Source organism: Artibeus jamaicensis, unplaced genomic scaffold (genome assembly GCF_021234435.1).
Source record: "Artibeus jamaicensis isolate MK-2021 breed Jamaican fruit bat unplaced genomic scaffold, CSHL_Jam_final contig_797, whole genome shotgun sequence".
In the NCBI taxonomy this organism is placed as follows: domain Eukaryota; kingdom Metazoa; phylum Chordata; class Mammalia; order Chiroptera; family Phyllostomidae; genus Artibeus; species Artibeus jamaicensis.
Window position 1 is genome coordinate 1,641,989 of NW_026521977.1, and position 18,866 is coordinate 1,660,854.

The window sequence follows — 18,866 nt, forward strand, 5'->3', positions numbered from 1 at the left end:
AACTGGAGCTGGTCTCTGTAAAAGGTTAGGAGAAGGTACTTCCGGGGCACGGGAGTTTATTATTGCTGTTTTTAAGAAGACATGTTACACCCCGAAAGCGTGTGGTCTGAAGTAATTACCTTCTGTATAGGTGGAAGTCTTCTACTCTCCCGATGCACTGCTTCTAGGGCCTCGATGTGCATTGCCACGATTCCTGGGGTGAGTCAGAGTATTCGAAATGGAAGAGCACAAAGCATGCAGAATTACAACAAACTCTGGATATTCTAGATTTGAAAAGTAAAAATATTGTGGTGGTTCCTCAAAGAGTTAAATATAGATTCAGCAACAACTCTTAGGGATATACCTAAAAGAACTGAAAACAAGGACTCACACACACTTGTATGTGAGATTCAGAGTAGCCAGAAGGTGGAAACCACCCAGGTGTCCATCGACAGATGAATGGATACATAAAATGTGGTACAATACAATATTATTCAGCTATAAAAAGGAATGAAGTTCTGATAACTGCCACTACATGGATGAACCTTGAAAACATCATGCAAAGCTAAATAAGCCAGACGTGAAAGGACGGATATTATATGATTTCACTTATATGTAATGTCCTGAACAGGCAACTTTATTACAGAGACAGACAGCAGATTAGAGGATGCCGGGGGCTAGGGAGTAGAGGACGGGGAGTTACTGCTTAATGGGTACAGAGTGTCTGTTTTGGAGTAATATAAAAGCTTTAAAATAGATAGTGGAGTGGTGAAGATTGTGTAACATTGTGAATGTAATTAATACTACTAAGTTTTATACTGAAAACAGTTTAAAATGGCAAATTTTGTTATTATATTGTACTGCAATTTAAAAGTATTTGAAAAAGCTAATCAGACATAAGTACAGTTGGCCCTCCATATCTGTGGGTTCCAAATCTGCAGATTCAACTAAGCGTGGGTCACAAATATTTTAAGAAGTTACATTGTTGCTGCATATACTATGTGGTTGGGTCTATGGTGACTGTGGCCTTCCTGAATCTGCACAGACTTTCTTGTCTTATTCCCTAAACAACACAGTATGACAACCTCTTACGTAGCATTTACACTGTACTAGGTATTATAAGTAATCTAGAGATGACTTAAAGTAGACGGGAGGATGTATGGAGGTTATATGCAAATACTATGCCATTTCCTATAAGGGACTTGGGCATCAACAGATCCTGGAAGCAGCCCTCCGTGGACAGCAAGGGAGGACTGTAAACAGCATGGCAGAACTACATGGAAGACAAGCATTACAGGTGTTATACTGGAAAAAGTAGACCCGTAAGAGCAGTTCTTACTCAAAGATCTCTAATACTTTGCTTCTCTAATATCTGCAGAATGATTACCTGGTATCATGCAATGAAGGCTCTTGATGTGGTCCTGCGTAACGCCACTCTCTGTACAAACCTTGTCAATGAACCGTGTGATGAAACGCACCACAGAATTGGCAACGTCATTATTCTCTGAATCTTCAAACCCACTTTCTGTGTCATAGCTCTCAGCTACACTTCCTGCAATACTAAGAGAGTCAGGAGAAGAAAGCATGGTCAGTACTCCAACTATGATGAAGGAGAACCGTATCACTGTCAATTCCCACAGCAATTCAAACTTCCAGTCATTGAAGGCTCACTTAGTGCCGGGGCTCCTTTGTAAGTGATAATGGTGAAACACGGTAATCCCCTGCCTATATTAGGAAGGGATTGTCTGCTTGCCTACTGTCTGGGATTGTTCTTTGGACCCAGATTTTTTTTCTGGGGGGGAGGGTTAAGGAATACTTTCTTGTCATTCTAAAAGAAACCCAGAACCACAGAAAATAAAGCAAAAAGGGACTCTTTCATTTATTATCTGATACTTAAAACTTTGAAAACAAACAAACAAATGAACAAACAAACAAACAAACTAGTCCTCCTAAGTTTATTACCACAGAGAGTCAAAGTAACACAGCTATCTTTGGCCTTTGGCAACTGGGGGACATTTACCTGGTAGGCAAAGTAAAAAAACTATTTTCAGCAAGTAGCACGCTCTTCCAAATGGAAGAACCAAATTGTCCTAAGAACCCTTGTCTTATCAATATTTATGTTGCTCTGAGTGCATCACAACGCTTTTGGTCACTCTGAAACCATCAATCTTCTGTAGGTGATAAAACCATGCAAGAGAAGGGAGTAAATCTGAAGTGCAGCAGATGTGAACGTTCAACCCGTGCCCTCGTTACTCAGTTCCCACCATTCAACAAGTGCCCCGCCCCCTGCCTCTTTCAGACTGCCAATCACGGAGAAGACTCACCTGCCTCTTCTAACCTACTCAGTTCTCTTTCCCTCAAACCCAACCACATGGCCTGAATCAGTGTTAAAGTAAAGCCAAGCAGTGAATACGACTATCAGCTCATCCCAAAGCATTAAAGAACGTGGTGCTCTATCCACTCACTATGTAAATCAGGTTGTAGAAAACATCATGAAGGGGAAAAAAAGCAAGGAAGGAAAAAGAGTGATGGACATGCTACTTTAGCTAGAGAAGTCAGGGAGGCCTCACTGAGTAGGTGACATCTGAGCCAAGAACAAAACGAAGTTAAGGAGTGATTCTATGAACATTTCAAGGAAAGTATTCCAGACTGTGGGACAAGGACAAAGGCCCTGAGGCAGTATTATGCTTAGAGTGTTTGACATTAGCCTTAGCAGAGAGACAAGTTTGGCTGACCAGAAAATGACAGGAGATGAGGTCAGAGCAGTAGTGAGGGGCCAGGTTCTACGTGGCCCTGGATTTTGTTCTTATGGGTGGGAAAATTTGTTGTAGGGCTGAGGGACAGCACAGCTGAGGACATGATCACAGGCGAACATGATGGACAAATGAGAAAAAGAGGGCCAAGAAACAACTGTGTTAGCAAGAAAGAGCTCATTAGTAATCTTCCAAAGCGCTGCCTATAAATTGCTATGGCAGAAAGTAACCGGAGGGCTGGATGAGCAGTGGGTGAGACTTTGGAAAAATCGGGTCATGAAGGAGAAGAAAGTACAGGTGGCGGTTAAGTAGAGTTAGATAAAGTGAAGGTCTTCTTGTGGAAAACAGCTGAGCCAGTCTGAAAATAGTTAATTTCTGAAATAGGTACAGCAACATTTGCCCAAAATACGTCATGTTCTCTGCTAAGCCGGGAAGAATAGGAGGGTCTCTGTGTGTCCACATTTCGGTACCTGTTGGTCACAATGCTGTTGCTCCCACTCTCCCAGTCGCCTGGTGCCGCTGTTCTCAGGAGCTTGTTTTTACTTGTATCTAGAGGAACTAGCAGGTTGACCATGAGGTTTGCGAAGTGAATGGCCTGACTGAAGACAGTACTTTCCTCCCGCTGCACCAGCTCCTGCTGAGCTGATTTGCTCAGAGTCGGCCAAAGGCGGAGCTGCTCGGCTGCCAGGTCCATTGCCGTCTTCTCCTGATACTGGTCACCAGGGAGCTTGTCCTAAAAAACAAAGCAACACAATCCAAATCTATTACTTCACATGTGCTTCACAAAACATGGAAGATGTTTTAATCATTCATCTATTAAATACCTGCATCAGCAGAAATGAAAACACATACACAAAACATAACAACAAACAAAACCTAATCTTTTCTACCCAGATCCAGCAGGCCCGGAACCAAGTGACAAACCCAAGGAAGCGACAGCAAAGCACAGATCGATACCCTTCTCGCCGCTGACATTTCACTGCATTTATTTAACCTTGTGGCTTCATCCCTTTTTGGTTGCCAGTTACAACAAATTATTAACCCAAGTACCTATAAGTGGTTAGGTATGAATGTTCAAGTCACATCACTAATACTTTGATCCATTTCTTTTCTTCTGCTCTTTGGGAGAAGGAGATGGAGCATCCAAAGTCAAAATACAGAGCTAGATTTCCTTGTACATGTGGGAGCCAACATTACACATGAATACATGGCCGACTATGGGATTTTTAAGAAGGGTTTCCTAATAGGGTAAGGAGTTAAACAATAATAGTAACTGACATCTGCATAGCACTTCAAAGCTTGTGAAGAGCTGGTCCATCTACATCTTACTTGTCTCTAACCTGGGGCTCAGAGACAAACTCCTTTAGAACACAGACACAGAAGCAGTGATATGCTTGCTTTACGGATGCTTTTGAGATATACCAGCATTAGCATTATGGCTGCTAAAAAACTACCAGACACCCCACGGGCCCAGTTATTTCTGGGACATGACCTTAAGTCAACAGTGTTTGTCCTTTCCCAAGTGCATTTGGTGTTTTGAAGGAAAAATCTGAGTTTAAGTTAAATTAAGCCCAATTCACATGAAGAGTGCACAATAATTTGGAATATCAGATAGCGGTCAGAGAGTGCTATTTGTTATTAAAGTTTCTGTTCTTACCAGACTCAATATTAGATCAAGAATATGTTTAAACTTATAAGGCATAGAAATATTTGAATACTATTGTATAGTTTCTGTTAGATGTCTCAATTCACTTATCTCACAAAATATGAGGCCAACTTAAAATAAAGAATGTTGGAAAGGATCAGCAGCAGTGTGTTAGCCCAGCCTGTACTAATAATACTAAGTTACTCTTAAAGTGAATCCACACTGACAGTTAGCCTCTCATTAGCCTCACTAAATTAATGAGGATGCACATTTCTAACACTTACTGTTTACTACATGGGAGGCACTCTTCAATGGGCTTTACCCATATTAGATACGACGATCTTATAGAATCATACCTGTTCGTTTTACCAGTGAGGAAATAAGGCACAGGGGGTAACATGAATTGCTAAAGACCAGGTAGGCAACATTTTAAAATTTCAGAAAAATTTAAACAGTTCTTTCTAATTAAAAACAAACTTTCTCTATTTTTAGATATTTTATGGATATTCAAAAATATTTCATGTTGATAAAATATACAGGGACATAGAATATTACTTCAAGAAGACCTAGATTCATTACTAGCATACTTTTGAACAAAACTAATGAATTTTACATTTATTTTAAAGTCAGTTAATTTTAATTTGACATTTCTTCACGAAGTGAATGGCACAAAGACATCTGCCTAGGTAGTTTGGGTATGTTTTTTCTGTTCAATTTCCTATCATTGTTTCCAGGAAATTCTTATTTATTAAAATATAATAAAATATTCTAGTGTTAATGGACTGTATTAAGAAGTAATTATGGAAAAAATATAATGTCGGAAATCGACAGCAGAAAGATGCTCAGCACAGAGTTCCACAAAGTAAACTCTGAACGCGCCGCAGGGGAGTGGCCAGACTTTCTTCTGCCCCGGGAGAATCTGAACAAGCTTCCCTGGAAGCCAGGATCCCAGACTCTCACAGGTATCCTTCTTCTCGTCTCATCTTACCTTCTGCTTCAGATGTGAGGCATGATTGTCTTCCTTGGCTGAGAGATAGAGGGAACGAACTTGTTCCTGCACCGCATTGTAAAAGGTTGTCTCCCAAAACTGCTGATTTGTCCAAATAGGGTGGTCCTGCACACAGGTGTAAGCAAACTGGCTGACTCCGGGGCCCAGTTTCTGTGGGAACACAATATACAGCAGACATCACCACGGGGCTGGCAGAGTTAGGACAGTTCAGAAGGCAGCAGGGGCCACAGTTAACCGCAGCTGTGCTCAAAGGACTCATCTAAATAGGATTTTATGGCAGTATAAGCCTAGTGACCAGCAACTTACTCATTTTTGAACTGGCAACTTTGGGCTTGCTTGAAACCCCTAAGGTCTCTATCACTTTATCCATTAAAATGGAACATTTCAGCAACAGCTACAAGTTGAAGTTATCATATGAATTAGAGAATAGATGAAAATGCCTGGTGCTATACCATGGACACAGTAGGCACTGCAGAGCTGGTAGCTTTACTACAATTAGAACACATAATAAAATCCGATATAACCTAAATACAAAACTCCAGATAATTTTAAATGTCTTCTACTTGGTTTTAGAGTACATCAGGGGCTCTAACTGAAACATGAGTGAGCCTACAGCTTGGCCTCACACACAGAATGAAGGCACATTAGGAGTTTGGGCTCAAGAGGAATTACACCCTCCCTACCGCTCATGCCAGCCCTTTACCTCCCACCAAGGTTGCTGCCTGGCCATCAGAGTCCCTAGCAGACTGTTCTGGGCTTCATGGGCATTTTCTGGTAACTAAGTCTGGGTATGGGAAGGTAATCTCAAATCAAAGCTTCCTTTTCAGGACTTCCTGCTGGGACTTCAGAGTGAGAATAAACCTTAGTCTTGTGATTAACAATGGCGGGAAGGAAAACCAATTCTTGTAGGCATTTGAGGACCTTCATCAACATGTCTCATTTAACACTAAAGATCTTGTAAGACTCATTATTACTGCCAACTTAAGGAAGAGAAAACAAGTTCAGAGAGGTGTTAAGTCCAAGGCCATACAGCAGTTACATAAGTGGCACAGTAGGTTTCAAGCCCAGAGTTTGCTTGGTTCCAGAGCCCCTGCTTTTACTACACCAAACTGTCCTGCAAAGGAACAGAAAACAAAGCATAAAATACATTAAGTACCAATTATCACTGCTGTCTGTTTTTTCCCTGCACTTTAGGAATTTATTTCCCAAACTAAAATTCTGCCTCTAACCTCTAATATGATTTCAATTAACAATACATTTTATTTTATTTGAATTTTTGTAAGAGTTTATTTGAGCCCAACTGATGACGTATGTCGAGAAGCAAGTTCTCTACTGTTTCCTGTATTTTAAAATTTATAGATAATTTACTTTGCCAAATTTCAGTTAATGAGTTGAGTCATCTTTCCATAGTTGTTGCTTTCATCTCTAAAAGTTAAAAAAAGATGTTTCAAAAATTTTTAATCCATCATTTCTCAGTAAATAGCAGGTAGACATTCTCAATAGATAGACTCTGTTTGTCCGTTTTATTCCTTGGAATTGAGTTCATCTATTTTCTGTGAGTAGAACTAAAGTTTCATATAATGTAAGTTTTCTTTTGAAGCATTTTAATAAGCTGAATAATCTTTTGAAATGTTGGACACTGAAGATTACTATTAAGGTAATATATAAAACAGTTATGTAGCAAAAGTTGGTTCATTTTTTAGGGATACATAATAGATGTATAATATAACTAGTAAAAATTATATGTTCAATACACGCTAATTCCCTTCTTGGTCTCAAGCAAACTAAACCTAGAACTTGAATAGGCACTATGCATACCATGAAATGTATAGTACCTGTACAGTTAGAAGTGGTGTGGCTGTGATTCTGCCTATGAGAGTCTGTGTATTTCTATATCCCATGTGTTAAGTCTCTTTCCAGACAGTTCTATGTATTGCTGTTGTGGTGATCAAGTGTACGTCTATTAGGTGGCTATAAGCTGGGGCTGACCATGAAGCAAAAATCAGGAGTTCTCCAAGGGAACGTCGTACAAGGATCATTGCTGGTCTTTGTAATGCTGTCTGCTCACTGGAAACACAGCTACTAACTCCCTATGGGGAAAGCATGTACACAGTGTGTGTGGTGCTGTGAGTAGGTGAGCAAAGCCACACACACTGTGAATCACATGCTCCTTCTATACTTTTCTCCAAAATTCTTGGGATGTGGGTTGCACACAAGAGGTCTGTCCAGAAAAAAATCCAGCCATCATTAATATAACAAGTACAGTTTGCGTGACAACAATGTAACCTGGCAGCCAAGGAGAGTGGACTGAAATGCACATGTGTGAACAGTAACGGCTTCACCGTACTAGTCAGTGGGGTTGGTAGACGTTGTTGAGTGAGCATGTGTACTGTGTGGCCATCACATTAAAAAATGACTGAGCGAGTAGAGCAAAGAATCCGCATTAAATTTTGCATTAAGCTCGAACATTCCTCCACAGAAACTATTCAGGTGATTCAGAAGTCCGCAGCTATGGGTGATTGATGATTGGCAGCTTCATCATGACAACGTGCCTGCTCATACATCATGTCTCGTGTAGAGTTTTTTGGTGAAACAGTCAATCACCTAAGTGACTCAGCCCCCCTACTGCCTAGATTTGGCACCCGGCAACTTTTGGCTTTTCCCTAAACTAAAATCACCTTTGAAAAGGAAGAGATTTCAGAGCATTAATGAGATTCAGGACAATACAACAGGGCAGCTGATGGCAACTGGGTGAACTGTGTGAGGTCCTCAGGTGTCTACTTTGAAGGAGACTAAGGCATCATTGTCCTGTGTACAATGTTTCTTGTATCTTATATCTTCTTCCATAACTGTCTCTATTTTTCATAGCACACGGCTGGACAACTTCTTGACAGACCTCGTCTATTTTTTGCCCCTAAACATTCTAAGGACTAACAGTGACCACACAGCGGTGCATACACCTATTTTGAAAGAGAGATTAAAGGCACAAAATTCAAACAAGATTAAAGCACAGTTCTCAACTGCCTTTCCCATAAAGATAGAGGCAGCACCATTTCTTATAAATGCAACATAATGAATAGCAGCTCTTAAAATTTTAGAGTTCTAAAATCATGTTAACATAGTTAAGCTCAGAAAAACAGCTCTTAACAAATCCTTATCAGGTTTTCACATAAAGTACTTTCAGAATCATCAACAGAGCAAAAGTTACTAAGTATAAGTTTCTTACTACAACTCGACAGCAACAGGAATCTGAGAGTACACCAAAGCCCTGTCTTTCTTTCAGCATTTTTGTTACTGATGCTGCATGTCCACTTCCCTTGGCACCCGTCAGTTATTACCCCATTTATTTACAAACTAAGAGTGAATATGCAAACACTTTCCTAAATCTTTGAACAGAAGTGAACTGTCTATGTTCCTAGGCAGAAACACAGTGTAAAAGAGAATGACAGAAGCTCAAAGGGTCGGAACCCACAGCTTGGCCGTTAGGGAGAATTATAGCAGGGTGGGGTGATTATAGGGTACTTTCTGGTGGCAAGATGGTCACAAATGACTATGGCATCTCATACATGCATAAAAATCATTAATTTCCCAAGTAGAAATATTATTTTTCCAAACATGAAATTTGCCTGTTTTCTTTGTGGTTTCCTGCTATGTCTTTTCAACCGCAAGCACAGGGCGCTGAGCCCCTTGTGTTAGGATGGGCAGGGCCGTGGCACTGGTGGGCAGGCGTGTTCTTAGGAACAGCAGAGGGCAGTAGCACCCTGTTCTGCCCAGATCCCACCAGGGCTTGAGACAGGAATGGCGAAAACGGAGCTTTGCAGTCTGGCTGGGCTAGAAAGTGGGTGCTAAGGTGAATACTGCACGTCCTCACCGTGCATTTGGGAGACCCAGTGAGAAAAGGAATTCACCCAAGGTCACACAGCAAAATGGGTAGAGGAGACGGGAACAGAAACAAGGTTTTCCATTATTCTACAACATTTCTGTAAGATACAAGAATTAAGATATTCCACAAAACAAAACTATAGTAAAACTATCTAGAGAAAGATACAATGAGACTATTTAGGGTTTCAGCTTCAGTATATCCCGTGATAAGCAGCAGAAGACTTAGTAAGCAAGAAAAATAAGAGCTCCTGTGGATAAAGCTATCTCCTGATTTTAATCACTTCCTTGGTTTGAAGAAAAAACTTTCCCAAGATGGTTTCTCACAATGGCCCACATCCCAGCTGCACGACCTTCCATTCTGCTCGGAGAGGAGACTCAGTCCACACGCAGAGTGTCAGGGTGGTGGCTTGGGGCACGCTGCTGTCCAACGACACCGCTCGTTCCCTTCAATTTTGGCAACTACCTTTACTTTACATTTTATGATTCTTATGATTCTGTCTTAAAGAAACACGTGATATTTTGCCATGCAATTTTATGAGATGTTTAAGAATGTGCTGCCTTCCTTCCTTATCTAGAAAAAACAGCCCTGGAGGTACTAGATTAAGCAATACCATTCATTTCCCACACAACATTCAAAGGAAACCCAGCATGGGACAGGATATGGAGAGTAAACCACAGGATCAGCAACCAGCAGGCCAGATACAGGTCCGAGTAACTGGACACAAATCACCTCAGAGATGGGTTGGTCCAGGGGAGGGTTAAGATATCAATATGAGAGGCCTAAGGCTAGCCATGTTTGATCTCCAGGCCCAAGGCTCCAATTAGGAAGCTCAGAGGCAAAGCAGATTCCAGGGAAAAAAGCTGGCTGGTGAGACTGCCAGCTTTTATCTATAAATACGTAATGGTCTTGAAGAATAACGCAGAATACAAAGATTCACAGTTTAAACCGCTGGCTATCTCCTGTCTAGCTCTGGCACTGGAATACAAGGGGACTTCACTGCACAGTTGAGGGATGGTGCCAGGCAATCCCTTTATGATCCTCGCTGGCCTGACAAACTCCAGGTATTTAGTCACTTTAAGAATTAATTTCTGAGTATTTTCTGACGAACCTCGTGCATAGTCTTAAGGGACAAACAAAAGGAAGGCAGGAATAGGGAAAATATGTATCCGAAACCTGTGTTTATTAAATCTTAACCGAATCTTAAACACATTTGCTTTGTGCATCTGTTTTAAACAGAGGACATGCAACGTTATGGGTCTGGCTGGAGCTCACTGTGCACCTTGACCCCATTACCCCTGCCCTAGGAGTTAACAATGACCCTAAGTTAGGTGTGTTTCATTCCCATTTATGTTTGATACCTGTATATATTCATAAAGAATATACAGGATTGTATTGCAGGTTTCATTTTACCCCTTACTGATGCTTTTCAAATATACAAGTTATATTTCCTTGATTTATGTAATATTAAACTAAACTATGTAATCAATTCGGACAAAACACAACTGGCTCTTTGTAAACATATAACTCAGAAGGGGAAGAAGAATGTGACCTATAAACAATGAGTATTTAGGATACTGGGTTGACTTAATCAGTGGAATTTATAGAATGATGAGTAATGCAATTAATTAAACAGAGGTGATTGTGAAATCTACTATAGTTTTTCCTGCTCTATTACTTGATACTATAAGTTTGAACAGTTCAAGTAACCTCAAATTCATAGTCCTCTAAAGTTCTCCTGGGTTGCTTAGCAGACTCGCACATACAATTTCTGCAGAAGTATGTTCATTCACCAGCATTAGCCAGTATTCATCTGATGTGCCAATGTCAGAAGCTGGAATGATGGGGTTGAAGTCCTTAAACTACTTATCTTTCTAATGATTCTCCATAATGGTAAATATTGAGAGATCAGAGGATGAATTAATATATTTTCTTTGTGATCCAGAAATTAGCAGAAATCAAATACAAGTTTGTTGTCTAGTCTTTTGTTTGCATTTGGTATTCCTAAAAAATAAAAGGACCCAAATCTGACCCCGCTCCCTTTCTGGAAGGTCTTTAAACTTTTTTATATAGATGGTACCATATTGTGTTTCAGTCTGTACTTTGGTTTTTTCATACATTTTGTTGTTAAACTTAGGCAGGTATTAGTGATAATTATTATTATAATTAACCTGTACTGAATTCTCTCTGTATATATTTATTATTATATATTTGTTCTTACAGAAATCTTATGAGCCATTGAGATAAGTACTATTATTACCTGTTTTAGAGGGTGAAGAAACTGGGGCACAGAGAAAGTAAGCAACTGCCCAAGAGAACAGTGCCAGGAAGTGGTGGAACCTGAGCTTGGATTCAAACCCTCAGAGTTTAGCTACAGAATTTAGTTTTTTAATCACCACACGATTTAACTACAGTATGGAATTCCATTGTATGAATATATAGCATTTCCTTGTTTCTGTTAATGGACATTTGTAGAGTTTCCAGTTTTCTGACACAGTAAACAATAGTGTGTGAACACTATCATACATGTCAACTGTCAATTCTGATTCTGGTTTCATTGTTTTTGAAAAATGTACTATTCAAAAAATTAATGATAATTCTTTAATATAAAATATCTACTCTGTTTGAATTTTAATTATCTTATAAATGTTAAAAAAAGTTTTTCTGGCTTTGTAAAAAACAACCACAACAAAACACCAGTCTAACTCAGAAAAAACCCAAATAAGGTACGTGTATCATTATTAGTGTATATGCCTGTGAGGTCAGTTTTAATTTATAGATCCCTCTGTCTGTCTGTCTGCACCCCAACCCCCTTGCAATCTATTTGGTAAAGAGATGGAATCATTTGTCCAATAGAGTTTCTGTCAGTCTGGTGGTTGCTAAATGTATTGCAGTAGTGTGATGTGACATATATTTTTGTCCTCTGTATTCACTACAAATTGGTAGTAGGATCTAGAGGCTTATCAGATTCAGGCTTGACTGTCTTTGACAGGAATCCTGAATCACATCTGGTTGTCTCTCCTGTTGTGACATTAAAGGTTTTTGATGGTCAGTGCCTGGATTCAACAATCATTAGGAGTAAAAAAAAAAACAGTGATAATTGCATTATAGCATTACTCCTTCACTTATTAGCGGAAGTATTTCTATAAAGAGAAACTTTCCTTCATCGACTACTTGGTGTTCCAAACATGGAGTCTGTATCAGAAAGCAGTAATCAATACATAATTTTATCCTTTAATTTACCAGTTTTTAAAATAAGTTGTTTTCTACCATCTATCATATATGACTGACTAGTTTTTTACTCATATTTTAATGAACTCATGAATTTTAAATATATGTTTGATTTAATTATTCTTAAATCTGTTTAGAAACATGTATCTAACCACAAGTGTTTACTGAAAACTTGTGTTTTTCATTAACTCAATACCAAGCACTATGGGACCCCTGTCTCCAAAGTGCCTATAATCTCATATGAAGAGACAGGAAATCCACACGTGACGACTGGCAAACCTAATAATGATGCTTATAACAGCACTGTAAACTGGGGACATAATCAGCAAAGAAGACTGGTAGGTACATAACAAGGTGTGTTCTCTGAGGTGTAACAGCAAGGGGAACAAGCAGAAGAAAGGGATCTGTGGGTCCGGGCACAGGACAGGCAGGAATTGGGTGAGTCGCAGCCCTCACACGCGTCTTTGCAAATGGCCCAGAAGCTCAACAAAATATTTATTACAGCATTATCTTTAATGGCTATGCCCCTTCCTCCAAAGTTAGCAGTTTTAATGTCTAACTATAGAGAAGAAAGATTAGGTACACCATTGACAGAAAAGAACATCATGCTGCCATTAAAGCGGTTAATATGGTGATGCACTGATGATACGCCACGTTTCAGAAGATGATCAAATATGCTGTGATTATGCCTGCAAGCACAGAGACTGGGAGGAGAAAGGCAAACTGCAAACGAGTGAAAGGTACAAGAATTCTGAACAATTTATTTTCTTTCTTCAAAAATAATTTGAAGAGATTTTTTTGTTAAATGAGGCAAATTGAATATTTTTTGGTCTCCAAATCCCACTGAAATGACGACGAAAATTTTGGGGCAAAAATGTACAAGAACAAAAGAATGAGAAAGGAGATGACACCACGTCAGCAATGTTAATAAAATTTTAGAAGTCATAAAATGGATTTATAAGCAAAACTAATTTTGAAGATCAGATAAAATGGACATTCCATTATTACCTAAAGAAGAAAAAGCCCTTTTCACATTTTAAAAGAGTAAATTTTACGGTACATGAATTATATCACAATAAAAATAATGCAAGCAACCCAAACATTCATTAACTGGTGAATGTGATGTGAGCTGTATCTGTATCTACAGTAGTAGCGTGAGGCAATAAGAAGATCGAGGTACCGGTACATGCTATACCATAGGTGAACTTTGAAAACACTCTGCAAACGGAAAGAACGTGAAGTTCCTAGCACAGGCAGGTTCACAGAGACAGAAAGCAGGTCAGTGGTGGCCTGGAGAGCTTGGCAGGTGGGGCAACAGGCAGTGACCACTGACGGGCGTGGTGTTTCACCCTGTGGCAATGAAAATGTCTCACGACTGATTTCAGTGGCAGGGAATATAGTAGAAACCATTAAATTATACTTTCAATGGATGAATTGTATGGTATGTGATTACAGTTTAATAAAATATTTTTAAAAGGCTGCTGACAGGATAAACTGGGTGAGGACATGTGGAAACTATATTATCTTTGCAACTTTCAGTAAATATCCAAATACTAAAAAATAAAGGTCTACTTCAAAAAAAGGATGGAAAGCTGGTGTGGCTACGTTAACAGAAAATGCTTTAGATGTCGAAGTAAAGAATATTACCACAGACAAAATGGTCACTCATCACACTGAAGGGCCAAGTGATCGGGAAGACACAAAACCCCGATGTGTCCAAATAAAAAAGCTTCAAAATACATGAAGGAAGTCTGGTAAAAGTGCAGGAAGAAATAAACACACAACTATAGTTGGAGACTTCAATATCTTCTCTAAATATTTAATAAAAACGGATGCAGAAAGTCAGCATGGGTATAACAGACTTGAACTACACTATCAACTAACTTGAACTGACTGGGATGGATAGCAAAACACCCATGCCTTGCACACGTATGCAAAGCAGTTACCAAGACTATCTGCATTCTGACTAATAAAATAAGTCTTGTATTTAAAAGGATTCTAATCATACAAAGTATATTCTCTGATCGAAGTGGAATTAAATTAGAAATCAGTAACAGAAAGGTATGTGGAAAATCTCCTGGTATTTGAAAACTAAATAGCTATGGATCCAAGAAGAAGAAAAAGGGGAAATTAGTACTTTGTACTGAACGAAAACACAACATATCAGAACTTGTGGGATACCAGTGAAGAAATACTTTGGGGGCAGATTTATAGCACTAAGTGCCTGTACTGGAAAAGAAGAATGGCCTCAAATCAATGACCTCAGCTTATGCTTACAGATAATTAGAAAAAGAAGAGCAAATTAAAAGCCAAAGCAAGCAGAAAAGGGAATTAATGAAGATTAAAGCATTCATTAGTGAAACAGAAAAAAAAAGTCAATGAAACCTAAAGCTGGTTCTTTGAGATTAATAAAGCTGACAAATCTCTAGCCAGACTGATCAAATATAAAAAGACAAAATTACCAATATCAGGAATGAAAGGTAACATTACTAAAGATTCTACAGATATTAGAAGGATCATAAAGGAATATTATGCACAACTTTATGTCAATAACACTGACAACTTAGATGAATTGGACAAATTCCTTGAAAGATACAAACTACCAAATTTCACTGGCATTTAATATATACTCAGCAAACCAGGAGCTCAAGGAGATGGGGGCCAGTGCCCTAGGTGTTGTACAGGTCACAGTGGGAAGTCATGGATGTCTCTGGAAAATACAGGCACCTGCCAGGGTGCAGGAGCAGTAAGCGGTTTCAGGGACCTGCAGGGGCAGCGAGGCAGACCAGGCACCTAGAAAGCTGGCTACGGCCATCTGGCTCTACATGTCCTGCATGCAGCAGGTCACTGCTGCATTAGGATAGAAAGACAGAGGTGTGTTCCCTGGAAGAGCACATTTCTTTCCTTTTGTGGTTAAACTTTAGAAGTTAAATACTCTGATTTGGATAATGTTATCACTATTTTAGAGATTGTTCTAATAACAAAGAATCTGTATGAAAAACACAAGGTCTGATTTTAAGTAATTATTAAGTTGAATTTTCTTGCCAAGTAATAATCTAATGACAATAAGCTTTTTCTTTTTTAAAATTTTATTTATTTATCTTTAGAGGGGAAGGAGAGAAAGAGAGAAACATCAATGAATGGTTGCCTTTCATGCATCCCCTGCTGGGAACTGGCCTGTAGGGAACTGGCCTGCAACCCAGGCATGTGCCCTGACTGGGAATTGAACTGCGATTCTCTGGTTTGCAGACCTGTGCTTAATCCACTGAGCTACACCAGCCAGGGCCGACAATAAGCTTTTTCTATGTATTATTTTCTACTTCTTACTAGATGAAAGCAGAAACCACAGTAACACTGAACTACACTTCTGTAGTACATCTTTTCCTTCCTTTCCATCTACTCAACTTTTCCAGAGATGGAAAAAGATTAAATTAAATTATTTTGTTAGAATTTTGAAAAGCAAAGTAAATCTTGCAAGCATTTCCCATAAACAACAAAATCAACATCATGGGGCCTAAATTTCTGAATTTCACTGAAGTTTTGACTCAAAAACTGAAGACTCTTGTCAACGACCAAATAAAGACTAAAATTGTAGGTTGCATCCACGGCACAGTCAGCTGTGGGTGAAGTAACTGCAATTGTCACTCCAGTGCCTACATTTTCTAAGGGTTTTATTTTGAAACTGTGGTCTTCAGAGAGTGAATGACAGACAGCCCGTGTGATTCATTAAGGTGGTGCCCATGTCAATGGGAGGCCACAGAGCACCAAATGCTGGGGTTGGACCCTGAAAACGTTCTGACTGATAGGATATTCTCAGATGAGTCACATAAGCTCCCAGTTTAAGTTCATTATGAAAATAACACCTTCTCGACTTGGATGTGTATCTGATAGAGGTAGGTCATCCTATTTTTGAGAGGAAAAACTTGGTATTATAAGCTGACTATATATGGGGGAGGGAGAAGAAAATGTATTTGTTGAAAAAAATGTGTCCCTGCTTTTGAGGAAAACAGCTCTTCTTAAACTTTCGTTCTATTGTTTCTTATTTATTTTTGGAAAGATTCATTAAAACTGAGACTCTAGCATGAGGAACGACTTGTTGACATAGTAGCCATTTCCCAGGAAGATTTTACCTGTTTAATCATACAGACTGGGTCAAAGTTACCCAAGTATTTACATGGGTGAGCCCACCACTGTACCTAGAACTTTACATAATAAGTAAATAGTAGTAATGATCTGGCTAAAATGCACCAAGACAGGTCCAGGGCTAAGGAAGAATAAATCGCTATAAAGCTACATTAAATTGTTCTAGGACTAGAGATGGGTGAAACTTCAGGGGGTCATTTTCTATTTCTAAGGCTTTTAGGAACACCACAAAATCCACCTTGCCACCCTCATCCTCTAGTCTCTACATGTCCATTGACTAATGTCTACAATTTTACTACTCATATTTCCTTCTTACAGTTCAGGAGCTAGCTCCTCCTAAGAAGTAAATGTCCCTGCAGGCTCCGGGATACCCTTACCCAGCTGGCGACAAATAATAACATGAAAGAAGGCTTTCAGATTAAGTGTCCTTAAAAGGGTACAAAAGCAGTCGTGAGGGAGTTGGAAGTGTGAAGCAAGAAAGAAATAAGAAGCCTAATGAAGTTGGAACAGGCTGGAGAAACAATGTATTTCCCCAATAGTCTGAGTCAACTCTTCCTGGGAGGTCCAGTGTGAGCTCTTAGAATACGCAGAAAAATGTTCCCAATTCGTGGAGAGGTGGGAGGAGTTCAAATTCAACATACGTAAGTGGCAGTAAGTTTTTCTGCCTATCATCAAACACGTATAAAAATGTGCACATCTGCTGGTCTGAGAGCACAAATGTGAAAGTACAGGCACACACAAACCTGTAACACTTGCTAAACCTAAATCACTTACTTGTTTGAAGTATACAGTCAGTAAGTTAAATGAAACTTTGGAGGTTACTTTTTTCATTTACACAGGGAGATGCTAAGACACACAGGAGTAAAAGAACATAACCAAAGTCACGGGGCTAGTGAGAGCAGTGCTGAAACTAGAAAATGATGTTTTGTATAAGACATGAAACAATTGGCCATATTCTCTCTTTCTAAACTTCCTGAGTACCAGTCACTTGTGCAGATGCCATCTGCAGGGAAACAGCTGAAAGCTCTGTGCTGAACATATTCTTTGCTCTCTCACTGCCACAACATTTGTTAAGCTATTTCTTCTACTTGGAATCTCCCCTTCCAATCTCTAATGGTTAAAGTCCTACTCATTCTACAAGGGTCTATTCAAATCCTACCTATCCGTAGTAATCTGTGCCCCCTTAAAATTCATGTGTTGAAGCCCTAACCCCCAGTACAGTTATATTTGAAGGAAGTAATTAGGTTAAATAAGGACATAAGGGTGGGGCCCCGATCTGATAGGATTAGTGTCCTTCTACAAGGCAAAATACCAGAGGGCAGGCACTCCCTCTCCCCAACCTTCCTCCTTTCTCTTCCAGTGTGTATATGTGCACTGAGGAAGGGTGATGTGAGGACACAGCAAGAAGGTGGTTGCAAGCCAGAAAGTGAGTCCTTAACCAGAAATGGAACTGCCTGAAACCTTGATCTTGGATTTCTAGCCTCCGGAACTGTGACAAAACCAATGCCTGTAGTTTAAGCCAGCCAATGGACGGTATTTTGTTATAGCAGCCTGAGAGGACTAAGGCACTGTCTTATACAGAACTTTGTTTATCCTTCCCTAACAATTATTTCATTCTATTTTTAAATTTAGGACTATTTTTGCTCAAGAATGTGCTGAAATAACATGTTACACCTCTCTCAGAATTACATTAGATAGAGCAGCTTTGGATAGATTTTAGTGTTCAATGTGGTAAAATATAATAGCAATAAGAGTATCTGTATTAAAAATGATCAAGGTAGAGAGGAGTTTTTAAAATAAGCAGTATTATGGTGCTATATAAGACAGTGTATTATATGAAATCAGATCCTACATTATTCCTATTTTTGCTCATTGCTATCATGCTCATTAAGAGATGATGCTTATTACAAGAACAACAGTTTATTAGGATTTAAAAAGTAAACATTAGATTAAACATGAATAATTTAACAATTTTGGGCACACTGAGCACCTCCCCCAGCAGCCTTTGAGGGCAGAGGCCACAGGCCGCCTCTGACACATCTTGGCACCAACTCAAATGTCTGGTTGAAGTATCTTAACTACGGGGACTGGAGACACATAAAATGCTTGTTGAATTCTAAACAGGTTAATTACATATTTTTAAGGGTTTCCCTCTGACATCACAATTTTTATTCTAATTTTACTAGCTAGAAATGTCACCCAAGAGTATACTAAAACCATCTAATT

General features: G+C 39.3%; 1 protein-coding gene across 2 annotated transcripts in view; it reads right to left on the bottom strand.

The window, feature by feature from the left end:
- SBF2 (SET binding factor 2) overlaps window positions 1-18,866 on the bottom strand; it is a 392,309-nt gene that overhangs the window by 63,299 nt on the left and 310,144 nt on the right. For both annotated transcript variants that reach the window (XM_037133799.2, XM_037133797.2), the window contains exons 18-21: window positions 5,366-5,536; window positions 3,203-3,465; window positions 1,367-1,539; window positions 120-193 (exon numbers count right to left, since the gene is read on the bottom strand). In XM_037133799.2, the coding sequence (XP_036989694.2) occupies window positions 120-193; window positions 1,367-1,539; window positions 3,203-3,465; window positions 5,366-5,536 (681 nt within the window). The remainder of the gene's footprint in view (window positions 1-119; window positions 194-1,366; window positions 1,540-3,202; window positions 3,466-5,365; window positions 5,537-18,866) is intronic.